Raw genomic sequence first — 24,979 nt, forward strand, 5'->3', positions numbered from 1 at the left:
AGACGTTCGTTATGTAAAAATTGACGATTCAAAGTGTAACTATGTTACCTAAAGAATAAAGATATTTCTCAATTTGAATAACCGGCCACAAATCCTGGAAACCATGGAGCCATGGTAGCCCAGTTGGTAGAACGCTTGCCTCTTACTTTGAGGTCGCAGGTTCGAGTCCAACATAGGCCTAAACCAATGATTGTCGCATTTGTTTTCGAATTCATGTTTGGATCATAAATGATTATCACGTGCTCAGCGATGAAGGAAAACATCGTGAGGAAACCCACATTCCCGAGAAATGCATTTTTAGAGGTATGTGACCTAACCTGTATTGGGCTGGTTTTCCCTTCGTGGGTTCGAAGGTCAGACATGCAGGTGCGAACCTTCAGGTTAGGTAAGCGGACCCCGTGAAAAACCGGATAATGCTAGGGAGATGATGAAATCCTGGAAACCATATATTATGAATCATCTTTCTGCTGTGAAATTGAATTATCTTCCGTCTTCTTTAATTCCAAATGCATATAACCCGGGTGCTTTCAAGGCCAAAGTGAACAGGCACCTTCTGGGCGAGCTCGCTCCATCTTAGGCCTCGTCAATGCCTTCGGGCGAGTCTGGGGGCAAGAGTAAACCCATCAAAGGTAAAAAAAAATCTCTATGATCTAAACATGAATTCAAACTCACCTAGGTATTCAAAGCTACAGAAAATACCAAGTCTTCAAGTTCAATAACCATGACTAACATATTTTTTACATCATTTAGATCCGTTCATCTTGTATTCCTTCCTCATTTGGCGGCAAGGCCTCATCAAAACTGGCTAGTCATTGCATAATGTCGGCTTTTAATCTATAAGTAATCATCTTTTTAAAAGATAACACATACATACATAGACTCACGCCTATTTCCCACCGGGATAAGCAGAGACTTCGCTTCGATTCTGACACACTTCTCTTGCTTCCTCGCCGCAAACACGCACGCCGGTTCAGAGTAGATCGTACTAAACCTTTTCTAAGGACATGTCCAATTTGGTCAATGTGGTGTTAAGAGATCATTTTAAATATAATTATGTTCCTACCTATATTGCTTCTCTTTATTTTGATCAGAATAATTAGTGATTAAACGAACTTACTCGGACGTGTTCGTTCTATCATAATTATACGAAGATGGTGTAATAAAAAGGATCATCATTTATACCCAAAAAAAAAAGATAAAAGATGCATATGTCTGTTATGTATGTCCGGGTTCGATTCCCGATGGTGACATTGTCGAAATCACTTTGTGAGACTGTCCTTTGTTTGGTGAGGACATTTCGGGCTTGAATCACCTGATTGTCCGAAAAAGTAAGATGATTCCGTGCTTCGGAGGGCACGTTAAGCCGTTGGTCCCGGCTATTAGCCGTAAAAACACCTCCAGCAACCCGCATTAGAGCAGCGTGGTGGAGTATGCTCCATACCCCCTCGGGTTGATTGAGGGGAGGCCTGTGCCCAGCAGTGGGACGTATATAGGCTATTTATGTTATGTTTATGTTTTATGTCTGTTATCCATGAAATTAGAAGATTAAACGAAGGAAAATCTGTACAGCGCCATCTATATTATTTTTGAGAAACGTAGCCTGGAAAGTCCCTGTTTAGGATTATAGCCCTTAGATTATGTTATGTTAATATTTCAATGTAAAATTTCTTGTAATTACTAACCATTTCTTTTCTCTTCACTTTTCAGGAACTCAACAACAGAACGAAGAAGAAAATGAAGCTCATGAAGAAAGTGCAACTGAAGAAACTAGAAGAAACCGAAACGAACCAGAGAAATTCAGAATGAAGAAAAAACATTTTAATATTAGAAATCGAATCATATTAAATGGACGTGAATTGTAATCAAAACATTCCACATTTGAAAGGAAAAGAAAAAACGAAATGAGATTATTTTGAACAAAATTGTGTTAAAAAAATCCAGAAATTAAAAAAAAAAACTTTTTTTACCAAAAGTCCGAATAATTAAGTAAAAGAAACTTTTTGATCTCTTATTATGAATAATTAATCGTTATTTATGATTTTAATGCCATATTACGCTGTAATTATTATTCAGTGTTTGTATTTATAGAGTAAGATTTATCTTAGCCCAATTTCTTTGTTCGTATACCTGTTAGTCTGCTGCATTTTCAATCCGCACTGGGCCCGCGTGATGGTTTAAGGCCCGTTCTCCCTATCCATCCATAGGGAAGGCCCGTGCCCCAGCAGTGGGCGGCGTTAATGGGCTGATGATGATGATGATACCTGTTAGTCGTGCGGCCGCTACTGTCGCTTTCGCATCGGACATTACAGCCATTTTAAAAGCTGCCACAGAAACGCAGTTTGAACCATCTGATAAAGATGTAAAGGCCTGAGATGATGATGATACCTGTTAACGTCAAAAAAGCTCACGTCTATGTTCAAATAGGGTAGTCAGAGGTACATCGATTGCAAGATGAACCAAGTACCCACGACACAGCTTTCTGTTAGAACAACGAGAACCGTATCGCCGTCTACAATTGTCGAGCCAACTGTGTTAGTGAAAACTGTACTTGAGATAAATTAATAACTCATTGGAACTAATTCCTGCAGACGCTATCTAATTTTATTTTAAGTTATACCTGTCATTTTCTTATCCGTTGAAAAAGAAAGGGACGAGTAATCGACAGGCATAAAATTTATGGAATACACATCAATTATAAGCAGATATCTAAAACAACCGTCTAAACATTTTACATCGGCCAATAACCCGACAGAGTTAAGTAGACAGCACGTCAAACGGATTACATACCAGCGAGATATCTTTTTGATTCGCCCGGGTTATTCATTCATTTACTTATTCTTCCTAAAATTAGGAGCTGTCAATCATCCGTCCCTTTCCTTTTCGGCGGATAAGAAAATGACAGGTATAACTTAAAGTAAAATTAGGAGGTGTCTGCAGGAATCGGGGCCATTGATGCAAGTCCGGACCGGGGTTCGCACTGGCGCTCCCCGTATGAGAAGCAAGCCGGTATACCACAGGACCACAGTGACAATTTTTTTTTTGTTTAATAATATAAGCTCGCGTTTGGCCTCAATCTGATGGTAAGTGACGATGTGGTCTAGGATCACGCTTACCTAACAAATGCCTATTCACTCTAACCTTGAAGACTCCCAGATTACAACGAGTCGGTTAATCAGTTGACGGCAGTCGGCATTTCTTTCAAACTGTCTGATTTCGGATGTTTAAACTGTTTTGATTTTGGAACGAATTTAAATTATGACTATTTAGACCAACATTGAAAATCGCGTATTTTCGATACTTGTCAGTTATTAGCAGGTACACAGAACATAGAATTATGCTAAGTATCGTCAGATTTCAATCACTTGTAGTTAATTAAAAATATCTTTAAATTTTCCGAAATTAGAACCAAATAAGTGAGGTGCCTTACTATGTATTAAAAAAAAAAAACGACTTTTGTTCAAAAATACATTTTAATTTCACATTATAATAGAAAAGTATCTAATTAAGGGAATAGTCACAAATATCTTTGATATGATTTTAGTTAGAATAATAGAATAAAGACCTTTTCATATGCATTTATATTTTTTACTTTACAGTCGTAGACAATTTTTCTTTGTTTTAATCTACATCAAAGAAGTTATCTGTAGTTTTAAATGTATAAAATATATATATATGTATACTTTTGTCGAAACATGTATATTAAACTTTTATAAAAAGATGAAAATTATGTCTTATCATGTCGATAAACGTCTAACCCTAAAGAGCTTATTACACTACCCAAGCCACGATCTTTGGCGGGGTAACAATTTCGCTATTTTTATATCTTTGCATCGGCCCCGATGGATTGTCCATGCAATATTGATTGTGTCGTGAGAAAGCTCACGTACGAGGGATCAATCTTTGTATTGAAGGACTTTCCAATCGGCGTTCCCCAAAAACACGATAGATGGAGTTGTTAAGTATTTTCTTGGTTTAAACTTCTAATTTCATGGATAACAGACATATTATGCATCTTTTATCTTTGTTTTTGGGTATAAATTATGACCCTTTTTATTACACCAAGGTACAATTACAACTTCCACCCATTATTATTCTGATCAAAATAATGAGCAGCATTATAGGTAGTGACATCATTCTAACATAACATAACATAACAAATACTTTATTGCACAAACAGGAAAAAACAAAATACAAAACAAAAGAGAAATAGAATCACATACACACACACATAATGTGATCCAAATATCAAACAACAATTTGTTTTTTATAATGCTACTACCATTATATTACATTTTTAAACAATTTTGTATCCCAGCAATGAGAAAATAGGTAATTATCACGTTAAAAGTGAACAACGCCATCTATCGTGTGTTTGGGGAACGTCGATTGGAAATTTCCTCATTGACGAGTAGTGTTCAATTACAACACTCAGCAGGCTATGCACGGCAAAGGCGTAGCGCGCGGTGCGAATTATATCGAGGGTTTGCACCAATAGACGCAGCGTAAGCTGTCTACGTGGATAAATGTCGTATGGCTATTGGTCAAAGCTCGATTATAAATCACGCCGCGTGCAGCTCGTATGCCGTGCCGCAAGGACTGACGTCACTAAAAATATTTTAATTTTACATTTAAAACTGCAGTTCATTTTAGTTAATTATTCCAACCTACAATTCTTTTTGAAAGATAACTTTCTTGGAGTTTCAAAGTTTAGCGGAAAACAATTTTGGTATTTTGATACTTCAACAAATTTATCGCAAACATTATGTTGATAGATCTACGAACACCAGTGGTTAATCTCATTAGCACTTACGCAATATAGCCTTTAGTCTTTTGGAAATATCCAGTTATAACTGCCTACTTATTGTACTTATGTAAGTTCCGACTGGATATTTGCAAACAGCAGGCCTAGCACACTACGTTAAACGCGACGCGGAATAAAATAATGACCTGCATACAAGCGAATACTTACAGAAGAGCCAAGAAATAAAAAAAAATATTCATTGTTTTAAGTTTATGCGGTTATTACCATAATTAACACACATAATAACGGGTTCTTACCGCGTTTAAAATAGGGATATGAGACTCCCGATATTTCGACACTGTTGCAAGTGCCACTGTTGCATGTCTCATCAGTCATCCCGTCTCATATCCCTATTTTAAACGCGGTAAGAACCCGTTATTATGTGTTTTAAAAATGTATTCAATAATAAATTAAAACACCTATGTCAAAATATTTTTATTCATTTTCAGAATTTATTGTGACTCCGCTAGTCGCTTGCTATACGCAGTATTATTATTCCTTGTTATAGAATAAGGAATAATAATACTACGTATAGAACGACAAATCTCCGCTCCCCACCAGCGTCTGAGCTAGGATTACCTCACCCCCTCCCCTACCCTCCTCTAACATAGTTTAGACTTAAATCGTATGGCGTCAGACGACACATTCAGATGCGTGTGTACGTTAACGTCAATGTGTGGTGTCTGTGTAAAACGAGGTTGTTTGTATGAAGTGTCCGGGGTGTAGTAGTGTGCTAGGCCTACTGTTCGCAAATATCTAGTCAGAAAACGTAAGTAGGCGGTTCTAACTGGATATTTGCAAAAGACAAAACACTCTAGGATATTTTTCCGTTTTACTACCGGTGTGCGAAGAACTACCGATTTACTCTTATACTATTTTGTATTCCAAATACAATTCTGAATGTTATTAAGACATAGCTAGGTATCCTAATTTTCCGTAATTCCTAGAATATAGTTTTTATTAATATTTGTCATTAGTTAATAAGTTCGTTTCAATTGTCAAGCCTCTCGATTGATATTGTAATTCTTACGAAATAAATAAACGAAATAAAACTTTATTTGTGTTATTCATTGACGTTAAATAATACTCATCATCATCATCATCATCATCAATTTAAGAGCCACACTCTTGTAGGTGTAGCATTTTCCATGCTACTTTTTAGGGAAAAATAGGGCAGTGGTTTTCCTCTTGCCTTCCGCCTTGCAGTACTCTGCCTGATGCAAGTGCGATGGCGCCCAGAGTAGTCTTTTACAAAGCCATAATAGGAGTCCTGTCCTCCGCCTCTGAATAGTACTGACAGTTACTGCTGCCCTCTGTCAGGTTCCAGGTTACAATCCCTGTGACTAAATAATTAAAAAAATTGTATTATATGCGCCGGAAAGCCGTTGAACCCGACTACTAAGCCCAAACACGTCCACCAACCCGCAGTGGAGCAGCGTGGTAGAATCCTCCGATTGATTGACATGAAGCCTATACCCAGCAGTGGGAGTACTTATTGTCTAATTTAATACCTACCTAATATAATGAATGTAAAGGTGACTGGATAAATCATAATATTCATAATCACTATAGTTTAACGTACTATAAAGAAAAATCTGCGAACATTAGGATTAAAAAAGGAAGTTCTACAGCTAATAAGCTATAAAGGTGCTAATTCCTGTAAATACCATCTAATTTTATTTTAAGTTATATCTGTCATTTTCTTATCCGCCGAAAAGGAAAGGGACGGGTAATCGACAAGCATAAAATTTATGGAACACACGTCAATTTTAAGCACAAATCTAAACCAACCGTCTAAAAATTTTACGTCAGTCAATAACCCGACACATTAATTTACTCATTCTTCCTAAAATTAAGAGCTGTGAATCATCCGTCCCTTTCCTTTTCGACGGATATGAAAATGACGGATATAACTTAAAATAAAATTAGGCGGTGTCTGCAGGAATCGGGGCCAAAGAGTAAAAATATAAATGAAAAAACACGTAAAAAGTCCATTAGGACAGCCAATAATTAGCAACTTAATTATACATCAATGATGACAGCTCTGCTATCAGAGTATCAGACTCTAATAAAAGAAAACGTCTAATAAAAGTACGGCTCTACATTCGAACTCTACAAAACAATATTATTTAACTAGCGCCATCTATTAATTCTTTATAAAACCACGTAACTTGCATAGCAATTCATAATGATTCTTCTAAAAATTACTAGATGGCGCCACAGTTCTTAGTTCTTACAAACTTAACCAGACGGCGTTGTAAACATCATGAAAACTTCTCAAAAGTTTTCAAGTTTCAGTTCTATTGACAAGTCAAATGAGGTACTTTTTATGAAACGCCAAAATGAAAGTTTTCTTTGGAGTTTATATGGAAATATCTGAATGGAATAAGTCCTGTGGCATCATCAATAAAAGCGGTCAAAACTCATCGTTACTAAATTCATAAATAAAATTCGAAAAATATAGAAAAGTAAAATGAGATTGATTTTTGATCATCTTAGACCGGCTTCTAGTCCTAGATTAGCATTTTATAATTTATTTTTGACTCAGTCAAATACGTATGTTGAGTAGTTCGTGGTGTATCTCACTACACATCACTGCAAAGGCCCACCCTTCGTCTTCAAGCCTCTATATTGATAGAGTCACAATATAATAAAGCAACTAATATACATGTGGGGGCACGAAAGTGCCCTCGCCAAGTCGAGCAAAAACGTTTACTTTTCTGGAAAACATATAGCTTCTTTTTACTTCACTTACGTTTTCCATAGCCAACTTCCATTAGGTTCTTTGTTGTAAATACAGAATTTTACGCACGCGCGTACTTCCTAATGGGACGGGCAGAGCCACATGTAAGAGTAAACAAAGACAGTTGCAGTCGCTGTTGATACGAAGTCGATAAGGGATCAGCCTACCGCTCATAACGCCCATCATCTTAAAAAGGACACAGTTGCTCTGACGAATTATAATAAAACAAAGAAAAGAATATGCTAATCGCGTGATTATTATCGCGTGCTCAGCGGTGATGGAAAACATCGTGAAACCCACATTCCCGAGAAATGCATTTTCAGAGGTATGTGGCCTAACCTGTATTGGGCTGGTTTTCTCTTCGCGGGTTGGAAAGTCAGACAGGCAGTCGCTTCTGTAAAAAACCGGACCTGTCACATCTTCAGGTTAGGCAAGTGGACCCTGTGAAAAGTGGGACAATGCTAGGGAGACGATGATGATGAAAGAAAAGATTATGCTAAAGGCTTGCTTTTGTAATGTAAAAAAAAAAACATATTTTTGGTATTTTTCGCAACTTGTGATTGAATGTATTTTATAACTCCGTATAACATAACGAGTTATAGTTACCTTGATAACAGTTATGAATAATGCAACTTTCCATTCCACATGTGGTCGGAATGACCAATCGGAAATTGCGAAAAAAGGAATTTGAACGAATTGTAAGGTCACTGTGGCCTTCAAGTTGCTATTGTACGGTTAATATTACTAATATATTATATATATATATATATATATATTTAAGTAGTGCAAACAGACAAAGTTCACTCCCATAGACCCTTATGAGGTGGGCAGAACTAACATTTTTTTTATATACAGGATGTCCCAAAATGAGTAAATCAAATTGCTATAGATGGGAGATAGCGGTGCTAATATCCTAAATGTTTTTTTTTTAAATACACAGCCTTTACACAATGTCATTTTTTCTAAAAACCAAAAAAAACCTGTTTTTTTGTACATTTTTTGTCTCCCAAGTGACATAGCAATTTGATTTACTCATTCTGGGACACCCTGTATATAAAAACATTGAAGATTTCATCAAAAAAGCATCACCTAAAATATATAACAATTTGTCATTTGCGCCTATAAAAATAAGTGCGCAATGACAACCAAATGTGAAATAGCAACTTACTATTCTTTTTTAAATGAATCGCTTTAATGTGACCTTTCCTTACAGATAGATCGATAGATATATAGGGGAGATTAAAGTTCATGAGAAAGTTGCTAACCATAAGAATAAAGGTAATAATTTTTTGATTAAAATAATTAATTTTACAGAGATAGATCAGTATCAGTCAAATTATAAATAACTTATTGCTAGTATGTTTTGGTAGTAAATATTGGGCACAATATAGATACCTATGCTTTGATAGGTTGGTCCTATTTTAAACAAAAATATTTTTAAAACTGCAACTGCTACTTAACTAAAAATGTCATTCTTTACCTCACAATCCTTATCCATTAGGATAATATTTTATTTACATAAAGTATCAACTTTAACACCAGTATTCCAAAACCTAAAAAAATATTTAAAAAGATTCTCTACTTAAATTACACCATAGGCTAAGGTAAAAAGGCATTTAACCCTCCTAAATGCCCTTCGTCTCTTGCTCGTTGTTCTTTCAGTCTCGCCTCATCATTTCCATCGATGCCAAGACCAAGTCTTTCTATCAGTTTGTCTCCTTTGTCACCATGAAGCTCTATAAACTGTCTTCGTCTTTTCAAAGCCAGGTCAGGGTTGAAAATCCACGTTTGTTGGTCGTGTATTACCGGGAATCCGATAAGATTTGTCCGAACGAAACTAGCTATGGGTCCAATCGGATCGGCGCACATCACTTGTCGATAAAGCAGCACCACAGAAAACAGCTGGAATTTAAAAAGTATAATGTCAATGTCACGTTTTGGGGGGAAACTGTGTGTGTTTATATTTTATCTTTGCCCTTTAGGGTGAAGGCAAAAGGAAACCTGTTACTGTGACTACGCTATTGCTAACAGAAATATGGAAGTTCCCAATAATAACAAATAAATCCGTTGAGATATGTTTTGGCACAATTAACATTTCTAGAAATTGCAATCCCGACAATCAAGCCGAAATCCACCGAAATTTCTAATCAAGTCACATAACTTTGTCATTAGTTTAATTGACACAAAACTATGGTTAAGTATATAATAAAGTCTATTTCATTGTCAAATTACGACACATTAATCACAAACAATCACTAATTTTGTATTTCTTAAAAACAATACAAAGTGTATTGTATTTTATTTATTTAGGTAATTAAAAAGTAAAATATGTTGTAAAAACTTCATTGTACACAACAGCACGCGTTGAAAATTTACGAAAAGTAAATAAAAAGACTCACAATTAACTTATTCATTGCTAAGACAAAGGGTAGACCGACGCGCGTGGTAGATTTTACTATACTAGTTATACATGGAGAACTACCTCCTCGACTGTTGCGACTTGCATTCTAAAGCAGTTCAGGTTTGCTTACTTAATCACCCCGGCTATTACCGAGCCGTAATGGTAATATCTTGCATCACCTGGAGCCAGGCTACAAACAATCTGCATTCAAAGAACATTACGCCATCTTCTTTTTTATTTTGTCAGTTTAAAATTAATTTCGACCTTCAGTTTACGCAATTGTTCCAACGTATTTCTGTAGAAGTAACAATAATTATGAATATTGATGCGTTAAGAAATATTAAGTTGGCTGTTCACATTTTTTATGTTTATTTAATTTAGATCCTTACCTTCGCTATAATTCACATCAACATGCGAAAACATGCGAAATTTTAATAAAATTTTGGCGCTTATTTCATTGCTAAAACAAAAGCCTATATGAGTATATAGGTACACAGCGTCCTCTTAATCATCGCCCAAAATAGAAAAAATAAAACCACTTGAAAATCACTCCCCTTTGCACAACTAATTAAAATAAAACATTCTCCCGCCATTTCCACCCTCTATCCCGATTGGCGCAAGCTCCGTACGGAGCGAACTGTTTTACCGACCGGCTTCCCACCTAAATACGAACGTGGAAAAATCAATAATTTCCACAAGTGAGTGACGTTTTCAAAACAATACTTCTTTTCACTTATTTTATAGGATTTACTTGGAAAAATGATGCAAGAATACGACGATGATTTCTTTTTCGAGGAGGACAAAATGTACGTAGCCCAAACCTTGGTTATTTGTGTACGAAAACTAGAATAGTTTTATCTTTTCGCGTTATCAATGACATTCAACTTCCTTCCTCTATGTTGCAGAATGGTTATCTTTATTTGGATTCGATAGTTTTGTGAATTCTGACGTGTTTTTGTTGGTTTTTGTGCATTATTGCAAGGGATGTGGCAATACAATCAGTATACGTTCAACGATCCCCGTTTGTACCAGTTACAGGGACCGTGGTGGACTCAAAGCATGTTCGAAGATAAAATGTAAAGTTATTTTTGTTTAATTACTTCTTGCTTTCATTATTAGTCCTTTTTGTAGAAAATAAACGTACCTATAAGAAGTAAATGTATGTCATTAGTAGGATGTCTAGTCGACCGGCTTAATTTAATTAGTATTAATACTCGTACAAGTATTTATAAGGAGTATTTACTCGTATAAATGCGTATTTAATCGTAAAATCTCATAAAATAGGTACGTAGTGCAATGTTTTTTTTATTATTATTATAGAATGTATATTGTACGTGTTCTTTTGTTTGTCATTATTCCTTATTCTATGGTTTAGTGTGCCCAGTGATGTGCTGTACTCTACGAATAAATAATAAGTCATACTTATACAGTCAAGTCAGACTTATTATTTATTCGTAGGCTGTACTGGTTACCGGGGCAGTAAAAATGCGCAAAACTTATGTAAACGGAGCTTTATTACCTATCACTTAGGCAGATAAGACCAGAGTACAAACAAGAACAATTTGAAAAAGAAAAGTAAGCAATGTCCTAAAGAGTTTTTACAACGGTAATTTTCCCGGGAACGGCACATCAATGAGTGTGACTAATTTCCTAATTAAAAAGTCGTCACGTGGTCGTGGCCTTATTAATGGGTTCTTACCTGCCTTACAAGAGCTTACATGGAACAGATTAGGGAAATGGTGAACGTCGTGACTTATAAGGAAGTGAAAGAATAGGCCTTTGATAGACAAGAATGGAGAACGCTACACCGACAAGTGCGTGGCTCTGAATATAGCTGCCTACCGTTTAGTTATTTATTCGTACACAATAGAACACAGAAAGAAACACACAAAGAAATCAGACAGTACAGGTAAGCTTATCTCTAAAAAAGAGATTTCTTCCAGCTGACGTACGTGATAAGGAAACATGCAGTGTATAATACTACAGATAGACATACCTACATACGCGTACAAATCTTATGAAATTACAAGAACCATTATACTTACTAATATAAAGACAAAAAATAATCTATACAGTAGAGAGGTCAATTCTGTACATTAAATATATTTTCAAAATAACTATCAGGGGGTGATTAGTGATCGATACTGATGCCAAAAATGCAATCAGTAATTGTTTTTATAAAATATCAAACCAAATCATAAACTAATAATCTAGAAATTAATAACAATTCATTATTTAACTGAGCTACTTATACTATAACTTCATTTAAAAATAATAAAATTAAGCATTTTTTAACCTTTCTCCCACACACACAAAGATCTTCTTTTATAACGGAGTCGCGGGCAAAAGCTAGTAATACAATAAAAATATAAACAATAAATTTAAGTAGACTTACATAACTACCGTTGCTCTTCTTTATTAATGACTTCTTATACTTTAAGTACATTATTTATCTGTATTTATTTCGTATTTATTTTTATGTTTTATTTAGCATGCTTTTGGATAAGAAATCCGGTAAATCTAAATTGTTGGTTAACATTACTGATACAGAAAGGTAAGTATTTACAAAGACGTCTAACATTTCTCATTTAAATAAAATTAGTTTTTTTTTTTTTAAGTATACAAAATTATTTATTTTCTTTAGCGCTTCTAACACACAACCAGTGGCTAATGATAGTGACATCAAAATATTTGAAGAGTAAGTACTATTTATCTGTTTTGTTATTATTAATTATAAAAAATACGTTAGGACATTTGGGAGGGGTAGTAATTAAACCACCACCACCACCACCACCGGTCTACACGCCCTATCTATGGAGTAATGAAAATGGAGGCGATTACTCCACCGACAAGAGCGCAGCTCTTAAATAAAGAGAGAGAGAGAGAGAGAGTAATTAAATAAGTTTGCTTACATTTGAAGACAGTTTTCTTCCCGCTAAAGTAGATACTTATATGTTGATTGATTTAAGAATTTATTGTATCTGTCTATCTACTTATATGGAAAGATAACACACAAAGAGATAGACGGTTCAGAACGTCTGAAAATCCTATTTTTTTGCAAAAGAATTATTAAATAACAAATTACATTATATTATAGACAGATAGGGAGGGATACCGCACTGGGCCCGCGCGATGGTTTTAAGGCCCGATCTCCCTATCCATCCATAGGGAAGGCCCGTGCCCCAGCAGTGGGGACGTTAATGGGCTGATGATGATGATGAGGGAGGGATAATCACGTTGTAAACGTTTCATCTGAGAATATGGTAGAAGAACGAGGACTTATTTAGTAGGAGAATGAGGATATAGTAGGAGCCAGAAGCGCCCAGTAGGAGTAGACGGAAACGGGGGATTCATCTGATCGAAACGATTGCAACTTACACCACTTCAGAGTCGCATTTTCATTTTGGTATTTCTGTTCAGAGACAAGCAAGACATGCCGACCCTGGAAGCTGAAGTAACAGATTGTATATTCAATGACTTGAGGAAAGAGAGATTCATGATTCAACACCAGGATTTGATGTAAGTGTTATGCTCTTGCGCAAGTATAATATTAACACATACCGTACCTACTTAAGTATTAGTTTACTTCTCAGATTGAGTCAGTAGCAGCACCATATAATATCCTCTGTGTTGTTTATTAGTTTGACTTTTATACAGGGTGTTAGTGACATCGTAACGAAAACTTTGAGGGATGATTCAGATCATGATTCTGAATGAATATCAAGTGAAATTTTTAGTTTTTTTTTAATTTCCGACGATGAATTCGCCTTAATATTAACTCAGAATCATTAAGCTCAATCATCCCCCTCATTATTCGATACGGTGCCACTAACACCATGAATAAATATCTATATAAAGTGTGACTTTTTTGCAGATAACATTTGGTAGAAGACGCTAGAGCATGTAACATAGAGGCCCCGATTCCTGCAGACATCGCCTAATTTTATTTTAAGTTATATCCGTCATTTTCATATCCGTCGAAAAGGAAAGGGACGGATGATTCACAGCTCTTAATTTTAGGAAGAATGAGTAAATGAATGAATAACCCGGGCGAATCAAAAGGTACGTCGCTGGTATGCAATCCGTTTGACGTGCTGTCTACTTAACGGTGTCGGGTTATTGACGGATGTAAAATTTTTAGACGGTTGGTTTAGATTTGTGCTTAAAATTGACGTGTATCCATAAATTTTATGCTTGTTGATTACCCATCCCTTTCCTTCTCGGCGGATAAGAAAATGACAGATATAACTTAAAATAAAATTAGATGGTATTTACAGGAATTAGCACCAGAGAAAAGCTAGAGAAATGCTAAAACACATTGTAAAATATTAGCTGTATAAAAAAATAAATACCTATTTTATTTATAAATATTGTTTTATTTATAATGCGTTACCCCGTTTTGAGGTTTTGTAAGCGCCCTGTGAACAGGGGGGTTAAAAAGCCACATCTACAACGTACGGTCACGAGCATTAATAATATATAATATATGTATACACTTTGGTACCATGTCACATTAACTTTTTTGACAAATTGAACTGTAAGTCTCACTAAATGTCAAATATGTTAGTGTGATAGAGTCCTAAAGTGGGGACATTATATTGCTCATGACTGTACAAGTATTCCGTAATTTGTAAACCATTGCTGGTTTCTGACTTAGGTCGCTTACGAATTCGTTTTTGAGTAAGATTGGCTATCGCTAGATACTTTTTATGTTTATAAAACATAAAAATCGCCATAGCGTAGCATAGAGTAAATAATCAAATTCAGACATTAACATTCATTCTAGGAATTAATCAGCACGTAAGTAAATTGTGTGACTTATTTATTATCCTATGTCCAAATACCCACACCCTAAATGAGCCCTAAATACTTACCCGACAATCTGAAAGTCACGTTATGCCGTTGGTGGTACGTAGTCGTTACGTGAGCCATGTCAGGAGCTCTGGCGGCTCAATAATAACTTTGACACCGGAGTTGGTCATCCACCTCACTTTTCCATCGCAAAATTCATGTTTTTTTTTTAATTATTTTTATATCTGTACGTTTGCGATGGAAAATTTCAATAGACATTAACATAGTCATTAACTCAGAGTAATGAGCTGAATCATCCCCCTCAGTACACGTTACGATGTCACTTTCACCCCGTACAAGTATGTACAGGTAGTCTTACAAGTACGTATGGTTGTTAGTGACAGTAACGAATACTGAGGGAGAAGATTCAGCTCATGATTCGGAGTTAATATCAAGTGGAATTTTCCATCGCAAAAGTATCATGAATTATCCCCCCAGAATTCGGTACATTGTCTCTATTCGGTACACTGTATATATTTTTTAAACAGTTGTATTTTTTACGTTAATGTTATTAATATTTCAGGGGTATGACGGTGACTTCAGGGAGTGTGGTTCTCAGCAAAGATGAGAAGAACCTGATCGGAATCAGTATCGGTGGAGGCGCTCCACTCTGTCCATGCCTTTATATTGTACAGGTAATAAAAATAATGAATTTTCCAACTGAAAAACCCACTTGATATCAACTCAGAATCATGGTCTGAACCATCCCCCTTTGTATTCGTTACGGTGTCACTAACATCCTGTAGGTATGTATATTTATGAACATTGTCCCTATAAGACTTCAACGAAATATTGATTATTTTATTTTCTTAAAAATAATAATAAGTATTTATTCAAATATATTATAGCGCTCCCCATTTGTCCGACCAAGTAGTTAAGTACCCAATTGTCACCAAAAACTTTTCGTTTCAGATATTTGACAACACGCCTGCGTCCAAAGATGGTACATTGCAGAGCGGAGACGAGTTGGTTGGAGTAAATGGTCAATCAGTAAAGGGGAAGACCAAAGTGGAAGTTGCTAAGATGATTCAGTCAGCTAAGGTAAGCGTCCGCGTTGGCTCAAACTCATCATCATCACCATCTCCCTAGCGTTATCCAGTTTTTCACGGGATCCGCTTACCTAACCTGAAGATTTGACAGGTCCGATTTTATACAGAAGCGACTGCCTGTCTGACCTTCCAACCATATTATGTCATGTACTTTTTACACAAAATATATATTTTTTTAACAGCATCCGTGGTCTAGTGTTTAGAGCGTTAGGCTCTCGATCTGGAGGTCCGGGTTCGATTCCCGATGGGGACATTGTCGAAATCACTTTGTGATTCTGCCCTTTGTTTGGTTAGGACTTCCAGGTTTGACTCACCTGATTGTCCGAAAAAGTAAGATGATTCCGTGCTTCGGAGGGCACGTTAAGCCGTTGGTCCTGGCTATTAGCCGTAAAAACACATCCACCAACCCGCATTGGAGCAGCTGGGTAGAGTATGCTCCATATCTCCTCTGGTTGATTGAGGGTGTATGTATATATTTTTATTGTAATAACGTTATGTACAGTCATGAGCAATATAATTACCCACTTTAGGACTCTGTCGCAATAACATATTTGACATTTAGTGAGACTTACAGTTCAATTTGTCAAAAAGTTAATGTGACATGGTACCAAAGTGTATACATATTAATGCTCGTGACCGTACACTGTTGAAAACATAAAAACTACCCGTGCTGCGTCTGACCTATCTTCTTGTGTCTTGCCTTCACTTACAGGACGAAGTAACGATAAACTACAACAAACTCCACGCAGACCCTAAACAGGGCAAATCTCTAGACATTATCATGAAGAAGATCAAACATAGACTGGTGGAGAACATGTCTTCAGGGGCCGCTGACGCCCTAGGACTGTCTCGGGCTATACTGTGTAACGACACATTGGTTGCTAAACTGAACGAGCTAAGGGATACTGAAACCACTTATAAAAGACTTGTTGAGCATGCCAAAAGGTAGGTGGAGGTTTTTGATCTGGCAGCATCGTATTTGTTCTTTATTTTTAATAGTCATTGTGGTCCTGATCACCGACTTGCTTCTCAAACGCTGAACTCCGAACTCACCGGACTGACCAATGAGTTATTAATCTTCTTCTATCGCGTGAGTTGTGAGGTGGATTCCTCATCACCCCTGGTGTCAGGGTTACTATTGAGCCGCCAAAGGCCCCTGACATGGCTCATGTAACGAATACGTACTTAATCAGTATGTAGTAACCGGGAGCATTGAACTGTAAGTCTTGCTAAATACCAAATATATTAACGCGACTCGGTTCTAAAGTGGGTAAGTACATGATATTGCTTATGACTGTACATACAGAAACGTTTTGTAGCTTCTCGTTAAAAACTGGGGGGAAAGGTCAAATGAAAGCAATTCATTTAAAAAAAACAATATTGCAATTTGACATTTGCGCATATAAAAGTAAGTGCGCAATGCAAACAATTTAACCCATGTGACCCTATCAATTTTCTCAAGTTGTTAATAATATGAACGTGATTATGTATATAAAACCCGTAGAGAAATGTCAAAACCCTCAAAATATATCTTTCACTTTCAGAATGCTAAAATCCTACTTCGATCTACTCCAAACGTATAAATCTTTGGGCGACATCTTTGCATCTATAGGAGTCAGGGAGCCTCAGGCCAGGGCGTCGGAAGCTTTCACCAAGTTTGGACAGTACCACAGATTGTTGGAGAGAGACGGAATTAAGATGCTAAAGGCTTTGAAACCTGTAAGTATTTTTATACTTCTCATTTTCAAGCCCATCAGTAGAAGTCTGATTTCATCATACTCACATTAAGTCCATCAGAAGAATATTAATTAGGTACCTATCGTTGGCTTATTGGTGGTATCTGTCTACCCCAATGGGAAATAGGCGTGATCAATACGAATAAAGAAAAATATTTTCACGAACTCTCCAAACCCGTAATACTCTAACTCGGCCACGACTCCATCAGTTCGTAGCAATGTTTCGGATAGATGGTGCCATGACATCGGCATAATGTCGTTTAGAAATCGAAAAATTCCCGTGGAGAGGATGAATCGTGGTCGTGTAATTACCAGTCAAGTAACAAAAAGATCATTTAAAGGCTTGACTAGAGCTGCAATCTTTATGTGCATCGAAACGAGACATTCAAGAAATTCTACACTTCCATTCCAAGTGGATTGAAAGCCGTTGGTACCAGTTAATACTTACTTACTGATGTAAGTACGTAGTCGTTACATGAGCCATGTCAGGTCCGTTTGGTGGCTAATTTATAACCCTGACTCATCATGAATAACCAGGGTTGCTGGGGTTGTTCAGGTCATCCAGCTCACAACCCAAACGATAGAAGATCTGAGCTAGTTCCCTACATGGCCAGTTGCCATCCAGTGTCCCTGTAACCATTGTTTTGTATTGTCAAGAGTTAATTATAATCGTTTCGAAGACTTATTTTTGGAGTTATTTAATTTGACCAAGCAGACAACCCAGCAAATAGGAAGGTACTTAACACCGTTTCTACATTCACATTTCTTTTTACAGATCTTAGCAGACATGGGCACATACTTAAACAAAGCTATTCCGGACACAAAGTTGACTATTCGCAAGTATGCCGATACTAAGTTTGAATACCTGTCCTACTGTCTAAAGGTCAAAGAGATGGATGATGAGGAGTACGGATATAATGCTTTACAGGAACCCTTGTACAGAGTTGAGACTGGGAACTACGAATATAGGTAAGATTTTTTCAAGTTTTTTGAAATCGTATCCACCACCACCAGTAATTTCAGAGTCACGCTCTTGTCGGTGTAGCATTCACCATGCTACTTTTTTTAAAAGGGGCAAGTGGTTTACCTCTTGCCAATTTTTTTTTTAATTGTACCATACTAGCAATACTATTAATTACATAATACTAGCAATTTTCGTCCAAATCGGTGCAGAGCCATAGGCGTGAAGAGGGAAAAAATCGGATTGTTACATTAGGTATAATTATGTATTAGCATGAATTTATTGATACGTAAGTTCCAATGTTAGATCGGAAGTGAATAAAAAACACAGAACACATTCGGCTGCTTATTTTCGATCATTTCTTAAACACTTTACAGAGGAATTGTGATTTGTATCCTTTCTAGCATCTTGAACCATTTAGATCATCTGCGACCGCCTATCTATTTTTCCAACTTAGGATCTTGTATCAAAAGTAGCTTTGTCCACGCCATTAAAGATTACGTGCGTATGTATCAGGGATTAATAACTACATTATAATACTTATTACGGTTTCAGACTGATTCTCCGTTGTCGACAAGAAGCAAGAGCTCGTTTCGCTCGTCTCAGATCAGATGTTTTGGTCAAACTGGAACTCTTGGACAATAAGAAGACACAAGACGTCGCCTACCAGCTCAGAAGGTTCATACAAGGACTGGCTGTTTATCACGAGTGAGTTATGTCATCTCCATAGCGTTTATCCCGTCAGATGTTCTGGTCAAACTGGAACTGCTGGACAATAAAAAGACTCAGGACGGCGCGTACGACTCAAGACGTCGCCTACCAGCTTAGAAGGTTCAGTTTAAAGAACTTTATTCTCATAAAAAACTATACATAGTCACTTAACATGAGAACTAAATGTTTTTACAAAAGATAGATAAAGTGCCGTTGAGCAGGCAGAGAGGGTATGCATATAAAATTTACCAAAAACAAGAAATACATCGCTTTGATACGTTGTTTACAAGTGTGAGTGAAGTATGACTACCTATCGCTCATCGAAAAACTAGTTAAAGGAAGGGATTGGCGTTCACAGATACAGGTTGTTCATTTAGTTACTTACTTAAAGTTTTACAAGATTATTCTATGGTACACATGATATGTTTACGCAGCTGGGATTTGAAGATATTTAGCGATGTAGTATTTTTTATGTAGGATGGCAACTTATTATAAAGATGAGCTCCCTCAAAACGTACAGTTTTCCTGCCGTAGTTGGTTCTTATTTTAGGTAATATAAGATGACTTTTTCGTCGATGACCATATTTAAATATTTGTTCCTGTTTTGTAAATGTTATCTCTGTATGTATTGATTTGCTCATAATTTTCCGTACTAGTACGCAGGTTGTATAAGTATATAATTGTGTAATGTTCATAATATTTGTTTTTTCGTATACTTTTTTTGTTGATGCTCGGTACGGAAAGTGAAATAACATCTTAATTATTTTATTTTGTGCTATTTGTAAATATCTTAAATTCGTTTTTGGTGCATTACCCCATACCTCGATAAGATAAAGTAAATGTGATTTTACCAATGAATTGTAAATGTTAAGGCGAACTTGTCGAGGTAAGCAGCGAACAATATTTCGGAGAATGCCCAGAAGGGATGAAAGTTTTGATGTTACGTGTTGTGTATGTATATTCCAATTTAAGTATTTATCTAGTTTAAGACCGAGGTATTTTCCATGGGTTTTTTCGCTTAGTACTTCGCCGTTGATAGTTAGATGATCATGAGGCGGAATGACTTTGTTTTTAGCGTGAAATATTACATATGAAGTTTTTGAAATGTTAATTGTCAAAAAATTATATTGGAACCATTCATTTAGGACATTCAGGTCTATTTGTGCTTGGGAAATAAGGTCAGTAATTGAAGATCCGTAATAAAATAAGCAAGTATCGTCCGCGTACAGAGTAATCTCACCTTGTAGCCCAATATCTTTGATAGCGTTCACGTAAATGAGAAAAAGTAACGGTCCAAGTATTGAACCTTGTGGTATTCCACAATCAATTCCTTGGGGTCCGCTATGATACTCATTAAGCTTAACAATTTGAATTCTATTTGATAGATAGGAACGAAAAATTTTGAATACGCTTCCGGAGATACCTATGTTTTCTAGCTTTTTTAATAAAATTTCGTGGCTAACCGTATCGAAAGCTTTTTTCAAATCGATAAATATACCCAATACAATCTGCCTTTTGTCGATAGTTAGTTTAATTTTTGTAATTAGGTCTACAGTAGCTGAAAGTGTGTTAGACTTGGCTCTAAACCCGTACTGTTTCTCAAACAGAAAATTATTAGAATCGAGGTACTCCAATAGCCGATTGTATAAAATTTTCTCGAAGATCTTGGATACTACAGGCAGAACAGAAATGGGCCGATAATTATTGGGATCTGTTTTGGAACCTGATTTAAATATAGGTGTAACTTTTGCCATTTTCAAAGTATCAGGAAAGACACCTTGGTTCATGAGGTCATTAAAGCACATTGCCAATCTGGGAGCAACTAGTTTCCCAATGCATTTCATACTTTTGCTGCTTATTCCGTCTAGCCCTGTACTTGTATTCGGGTCTAAATTATTTATAATTTTAATTATTTCGTCTACAGTGCATGGTCTAAATGTGGAAATATTGTCATTTATAGGATTGACGGCCGTTGTGTCTAAAGAGTTACTATGAAATATGAGTGGTATTTTATTCGCCAGTGTTTTTCCGATAGCACAAAAATATTTATTGAAATATTCACAGACATCATTGGGGTTGGTTATAATATTTTGGTCAACTATTAGCTTTGGAGGAGCGCAACCTTTTACATTATTATTATTATTGGAAAAAGTGTTTAGTAAGTTCCATGTTTTCTTCGGATTTTTAGAATGCTTTTTAAATTCTTTGTAGTAGTATGTGTCCTTTGTTTCCTTGATTAATTTTTCCGTTTTGTATTTAATAGCCTCGTAATTTTCTTGGTTCATCTTATTAGCTGGATCTTCTTGATAAAGTGCCCAAAGACCATTTCTCTGCTTGATTGACTGTAATATTTCTTTGTTTATCCAATCTTTTTGGGGAGGGTTCATGATTTTCGTCTTGATCAGTTTGCTTTTATTTACGTGAAATTTAATTAATGCTTCTGTACTTCCAAAGTCGAAATCTGAGTCTTCGCTCTGTAGAGATTGTTCAACTGTTGCATGGAGCTTTGTATAGTCGACCGCTTCATAAGTTACTCGCTTTTTTGGAGGCGGTTTAAACTTTTTTAGTTGCAGAAAAATTTGTCGGTGATCCGAAATTTTTGAATCTATTATAGCCATATGGAAGTGGTTTCCTTTAAGATTTGTGCTGACATGGTCAATGATTGTTTCCGTTTTGGAGGTTTTCCTTGTGCAGAAATGTTTACCCACTTTGTTAAGTATCTTGTATCCGTTTTCATTGAGTGTTTCTTTGTACAGCCGTGTTTCGCGGTTAGCTTTCAGAAGATCTGTATTAGTGTCGCCAAATACTATGACCCTCTTTCGCGGTTGTAGTTGTTCGCAGAAGGTCTCCAGAAATTGGTTGTGGTTGCTACCACCGGGTAAGGTTCATACGAGGATTGGTTCTTTATCATGAGTATATTATGTCATCTCCATAGCGTTTACACGGTCAGATGTTCTGGTCAGATTGGAACTGCTGGACAATAAAAGCCTTAGGACGTCGCCTATCAGCTGCGGAGATTCATACAAGGACTGACTGTTAATCATGAGTAAGTCATATCCGACGAATCCGGTTTTATATTCCAGGGTCCGATTACCAAAACTGAAGAGTTATTGCTTTGCCAATATTCCAAGATCTGATTTTCCAACCTGAAACGTCACCTTTGGGTAGTCAGGTGACTGAGTCTTCAATTGAGGGGTAGTATCACAGACTGATCATTGACAATGTCCCTTACAGAGCATCGAACCAAGCCCTTCAGATCGAGAACCGAACGTTCTACTAACACTAAACACTTTATTGCAGAAAGATAAACATAACAAATAGGACAAATAAATTAGAGACGGAAGAGGTACAATCAACGGCCTTATTGCTAAACAGCAGTTTCTTCCAGGCAACCTTAGGTTCTAAACGTTAGACTAGACGTTTATTGGAATATTTCTTTTCAGTGAAACAATAGAACATTTGAAAGAGAACGCTTCTCTGTTCCCCGTCGAAGTGGACCTATCACAGAACGCCTTCCAATACAAATCGACCGGTCCATTTGCATCGGTAAGTACATACGGGTCAAATTGATAACCTTCTTTTTTGAAGTCGGTAAAAATCAACCAACACATAAAATACAAAAAGGTGGTAAAATAATTTACATTAGAATGATGTGATGTGTTCGGCCTGTATGCAGGCGTACAAATATTTAAAAAACAAATAAAGTACATTGAAAAGAAGATTAGTAATTGAAAATTATTATTTAAGTACTTATTACAAAATTTAATTATTTTTATGTTGAAAATATTCCTTCAAATTATAATAACATTCAATGCAAAACGCGCGTCCTATCATATGCGATATGTTTGTTTTCACTAATTATTATGCTTAAACACGAATTATGACGACAAAGTGTCTATGTTATGCAAGACAATTCGTGCTTTCATTAGAAAGTACTTATTTTAGTCCCAACAAGGGCAAGGTTGTACAATGAATTTTTAATTAGGGACCTTAATACATCTTCTTCTATCGTGTGGGTTGTGAGGTGGATTACCAACCCCATCAACCCTGGTGTCGGGGTTATTATTGAGCTGCCATAGGCCCCTGACATGACTCATGAAACGACTACGTACTCACATCAGTAAGTAGTAACCGGAACCAACGGCTTCACGTGCCTTCCGAAGCACGGATCATTTTACTTTTTGAACAATCAGGTGATCAGCCTGTAACGTACTAACTAAACTAGGGATCACAAAGTAATTTTTGTGATTTGTTCCCACCGGGATTTGAACCCGGGACCTCTGGATCGTGAGCACAACGCTCAACCACTGGACCACGGAGGCTGTAATACATAATATAGCATCACGCCTTTATCCCCGAAGGGGTAGGCAGAGGTGTATAGTATATAATACACCCACTCCTCGTCACCTATGTTTAAGTCACTAATATGCGGCCTACTGCCGTTAACCGGTCATAATTTGGGTCGTGTTCAAGATAGATTATGAAATTCCGATTATTAAATAAAGACAGATCTAAAACTAACGAAAAACATTTTCTTTTTTCTATTTAACTTATTTATGAATTTTGATCAAGAAAATCGTTATAATAAGTCCGACATTTTATCACGATGTTCTATGACGTCACAGTGTGCATCATACGAATTCCATAGTAATTTCGTGTTTTGACGTTTAGTAATAAATAACTGATTTGACTAGTCGGAAACTAGCATATTACCGGAAATTACATCCCCTAATTTTCACAGGATAACCAAGAAGACGAAGAAGATATAGAGTACGCGAAAGAAATACAAGAATACCACGATATATGTGACTCGGAGACCAAAGAACCAAAACCTTTAAACCGACGTCAGAACAAAGACAAGGACGACAGCGACTCGTCACAGCAATTGCTGCCAGGGTTCGACACCGCCGGCAACATTGACAGCAACGTCAAAAACGACGAAAACTTGACAGATAACCTGTCACTTTTGACAGAACTCGGTTTAGCCGACACAAACGCTGTTGACGATTTTGGTGAATTCCAAAATGGCGGTGATTTAAAAAATAACAGTGATGCAGACGACGTGTTTGCTAAGTTACTGAGTGATTTAAACATTGCGAATTAAGTTTTGTGTATTATTACGTGATTTGTATAAATAAAACGCGTCATCTCCCTAGCATTGTCCCGTTTTTCACAGGGTCCGCTTACCTAACCTGAAGATTCAAATTCAAATTCAAAATTCAAAAATATCTTTATTCAATAGGTAACATAGTTACACTTTGAATCGTCAATTTTACATAACGAACGTCTCATCCGCCTAAAACTACTGCAGCTTCTCACAACCTGTATAGCTGGGGAAAAGAAGCTGCAAGAAAAACCTCGGCACAGGGCCCTAGACGTTCTTTAAAAAAAAAAAAAGATTTGACAGGACCGGTTTTTTACAGAAGCATCTCTACTTGGTCTGTGTACAGAAGCGACTGCCTGTCTGACCTTCCAACCCGCGAAGGGAAAACCAGCCCAATACACGTTAGGTCACATACCTCCGAAAATGCTTCTTGGAAATGTGGATTTCCTCGCGATGTTTTCCTTTACCGCTGACCACGTGGTAATCATTTATGATCCAAACATGAATTCAAAAGCAAATTCGACATACATTGGTTTAGGCCTGTGCTGGGGTTCGATGCAGCGACCACAACGTGAGAGGCAAGCGTTCTACCAACTGGGCTACCACGGCTTTTATAATTATT

General features: G+C 36.6%; 2 protein-coding genes and 1 long non-coding RNA gene across 4 annotated transcripts in view; all 3 read left to right on the forward strand.

The window, feature by feature from the left end:
* The window catches only part of LOC126377438 (uncharacterized), a 216,285-nt gene extending 210,427 nt beyond the window's left edge, over positions 1–5,858 (forward strand). Inside the window, exon 2 of the long non-coding RNA XR_007567853.1 lies at positions 2,903–5,858. This is a non-coding gene — a long non-coding RNA (uncharacterized LOC126377438). The remainder of the gene's footprint in view (positions 1–2,902) is intronic.
* Positions 1–5,858, forward strand: part of LOC126377342 (uncharacterized) — a 149,332-nt gene extending 143,474 nt beyond the window's left edge. Inside the window, exon 6 of the mRNA XM_050025047.1 lies at positions 1,708–5,858. The gene's annotated coding sequence lies outside the window, so the exon portion shown is untranslated. The remainder of the gene's footprint in view (positions 1–1,707) is intronic.
* Positions 5,859–10,626: 4,768 nt separating this feature from the next.
* Positions 10,627–24,960, forward strand: LOC126377352 (PRKCA-binding protein). 2 transcript variants are annotated; one of them, XM_050025073.1, is made up of 9 exons: positions 10,627–10,751; positions 15,320–15,431; positions 15,709–15,837; positions 16,558–16,790; positions 17,390–17,564; positions 18,357–18,550; positions 19,098–19,250; positions 22,697–22,799; positions 23,995–24,960. In XM_050025073.1, the coding sequence occupies exons 1-9, from the start codon at positions 10,705–10,707 to the stop codon at positions 24,355–24,357; spliced, it is 1,509 nt and encodes a 502-aa protein (XP_049881030.1). In that variant the 5' UTR covers positions 10,627–10,704; the 3' UTR covers positions 24,358–24,960. The 2 variants fall into 2 exon arrangements, with proteins under 2 accessions (XP_049881030.1, XP_049881028.1); XM_050025071.1 differs by lacking the exon at positions 10,627–10,751 and adding an exon at positions 10,851–11,021.
* Positions 24,961–24,979: the final 19 nt, after the last annotated feature.

This window comes from Pectinophora gossypiella, chromosome 23, assembly GCF_024362695.1.
Source record: "Pectinophora gossypiella chromosome 23, ilPecGoss1.1, whole genome shotgun sequence".
Lineage (NCBI taxonomy): Eukaryota > Metazoa > Arthropoda > Insecta > Lepidoptera > Gelechiidae > Pectinophora > Pectinophora gossypiella.

Coding starts and splice junctions, on each gene's coding strand:
- LOC126377352 (XM_050025071.1), top strand. CDS start 10,930: ATGTGGCAATACAATCAGTATACGTTCAACGATCCCCGTTTGTACCAG. Junction 15,838..16,557: donor AGATGATTCAGTCAGCTAAG/GTAAGCGTCCGC, acceptor CTTCACTTACAG/GACGAAGTAACGATAAACTA. Junction 18,551..19,097: donor ACTGGGAACTACGAATATAG/GTAAGATTTTTT, acceptor TTACGGTTTCAG/ACTGATTCTCCGTTGTCGAC.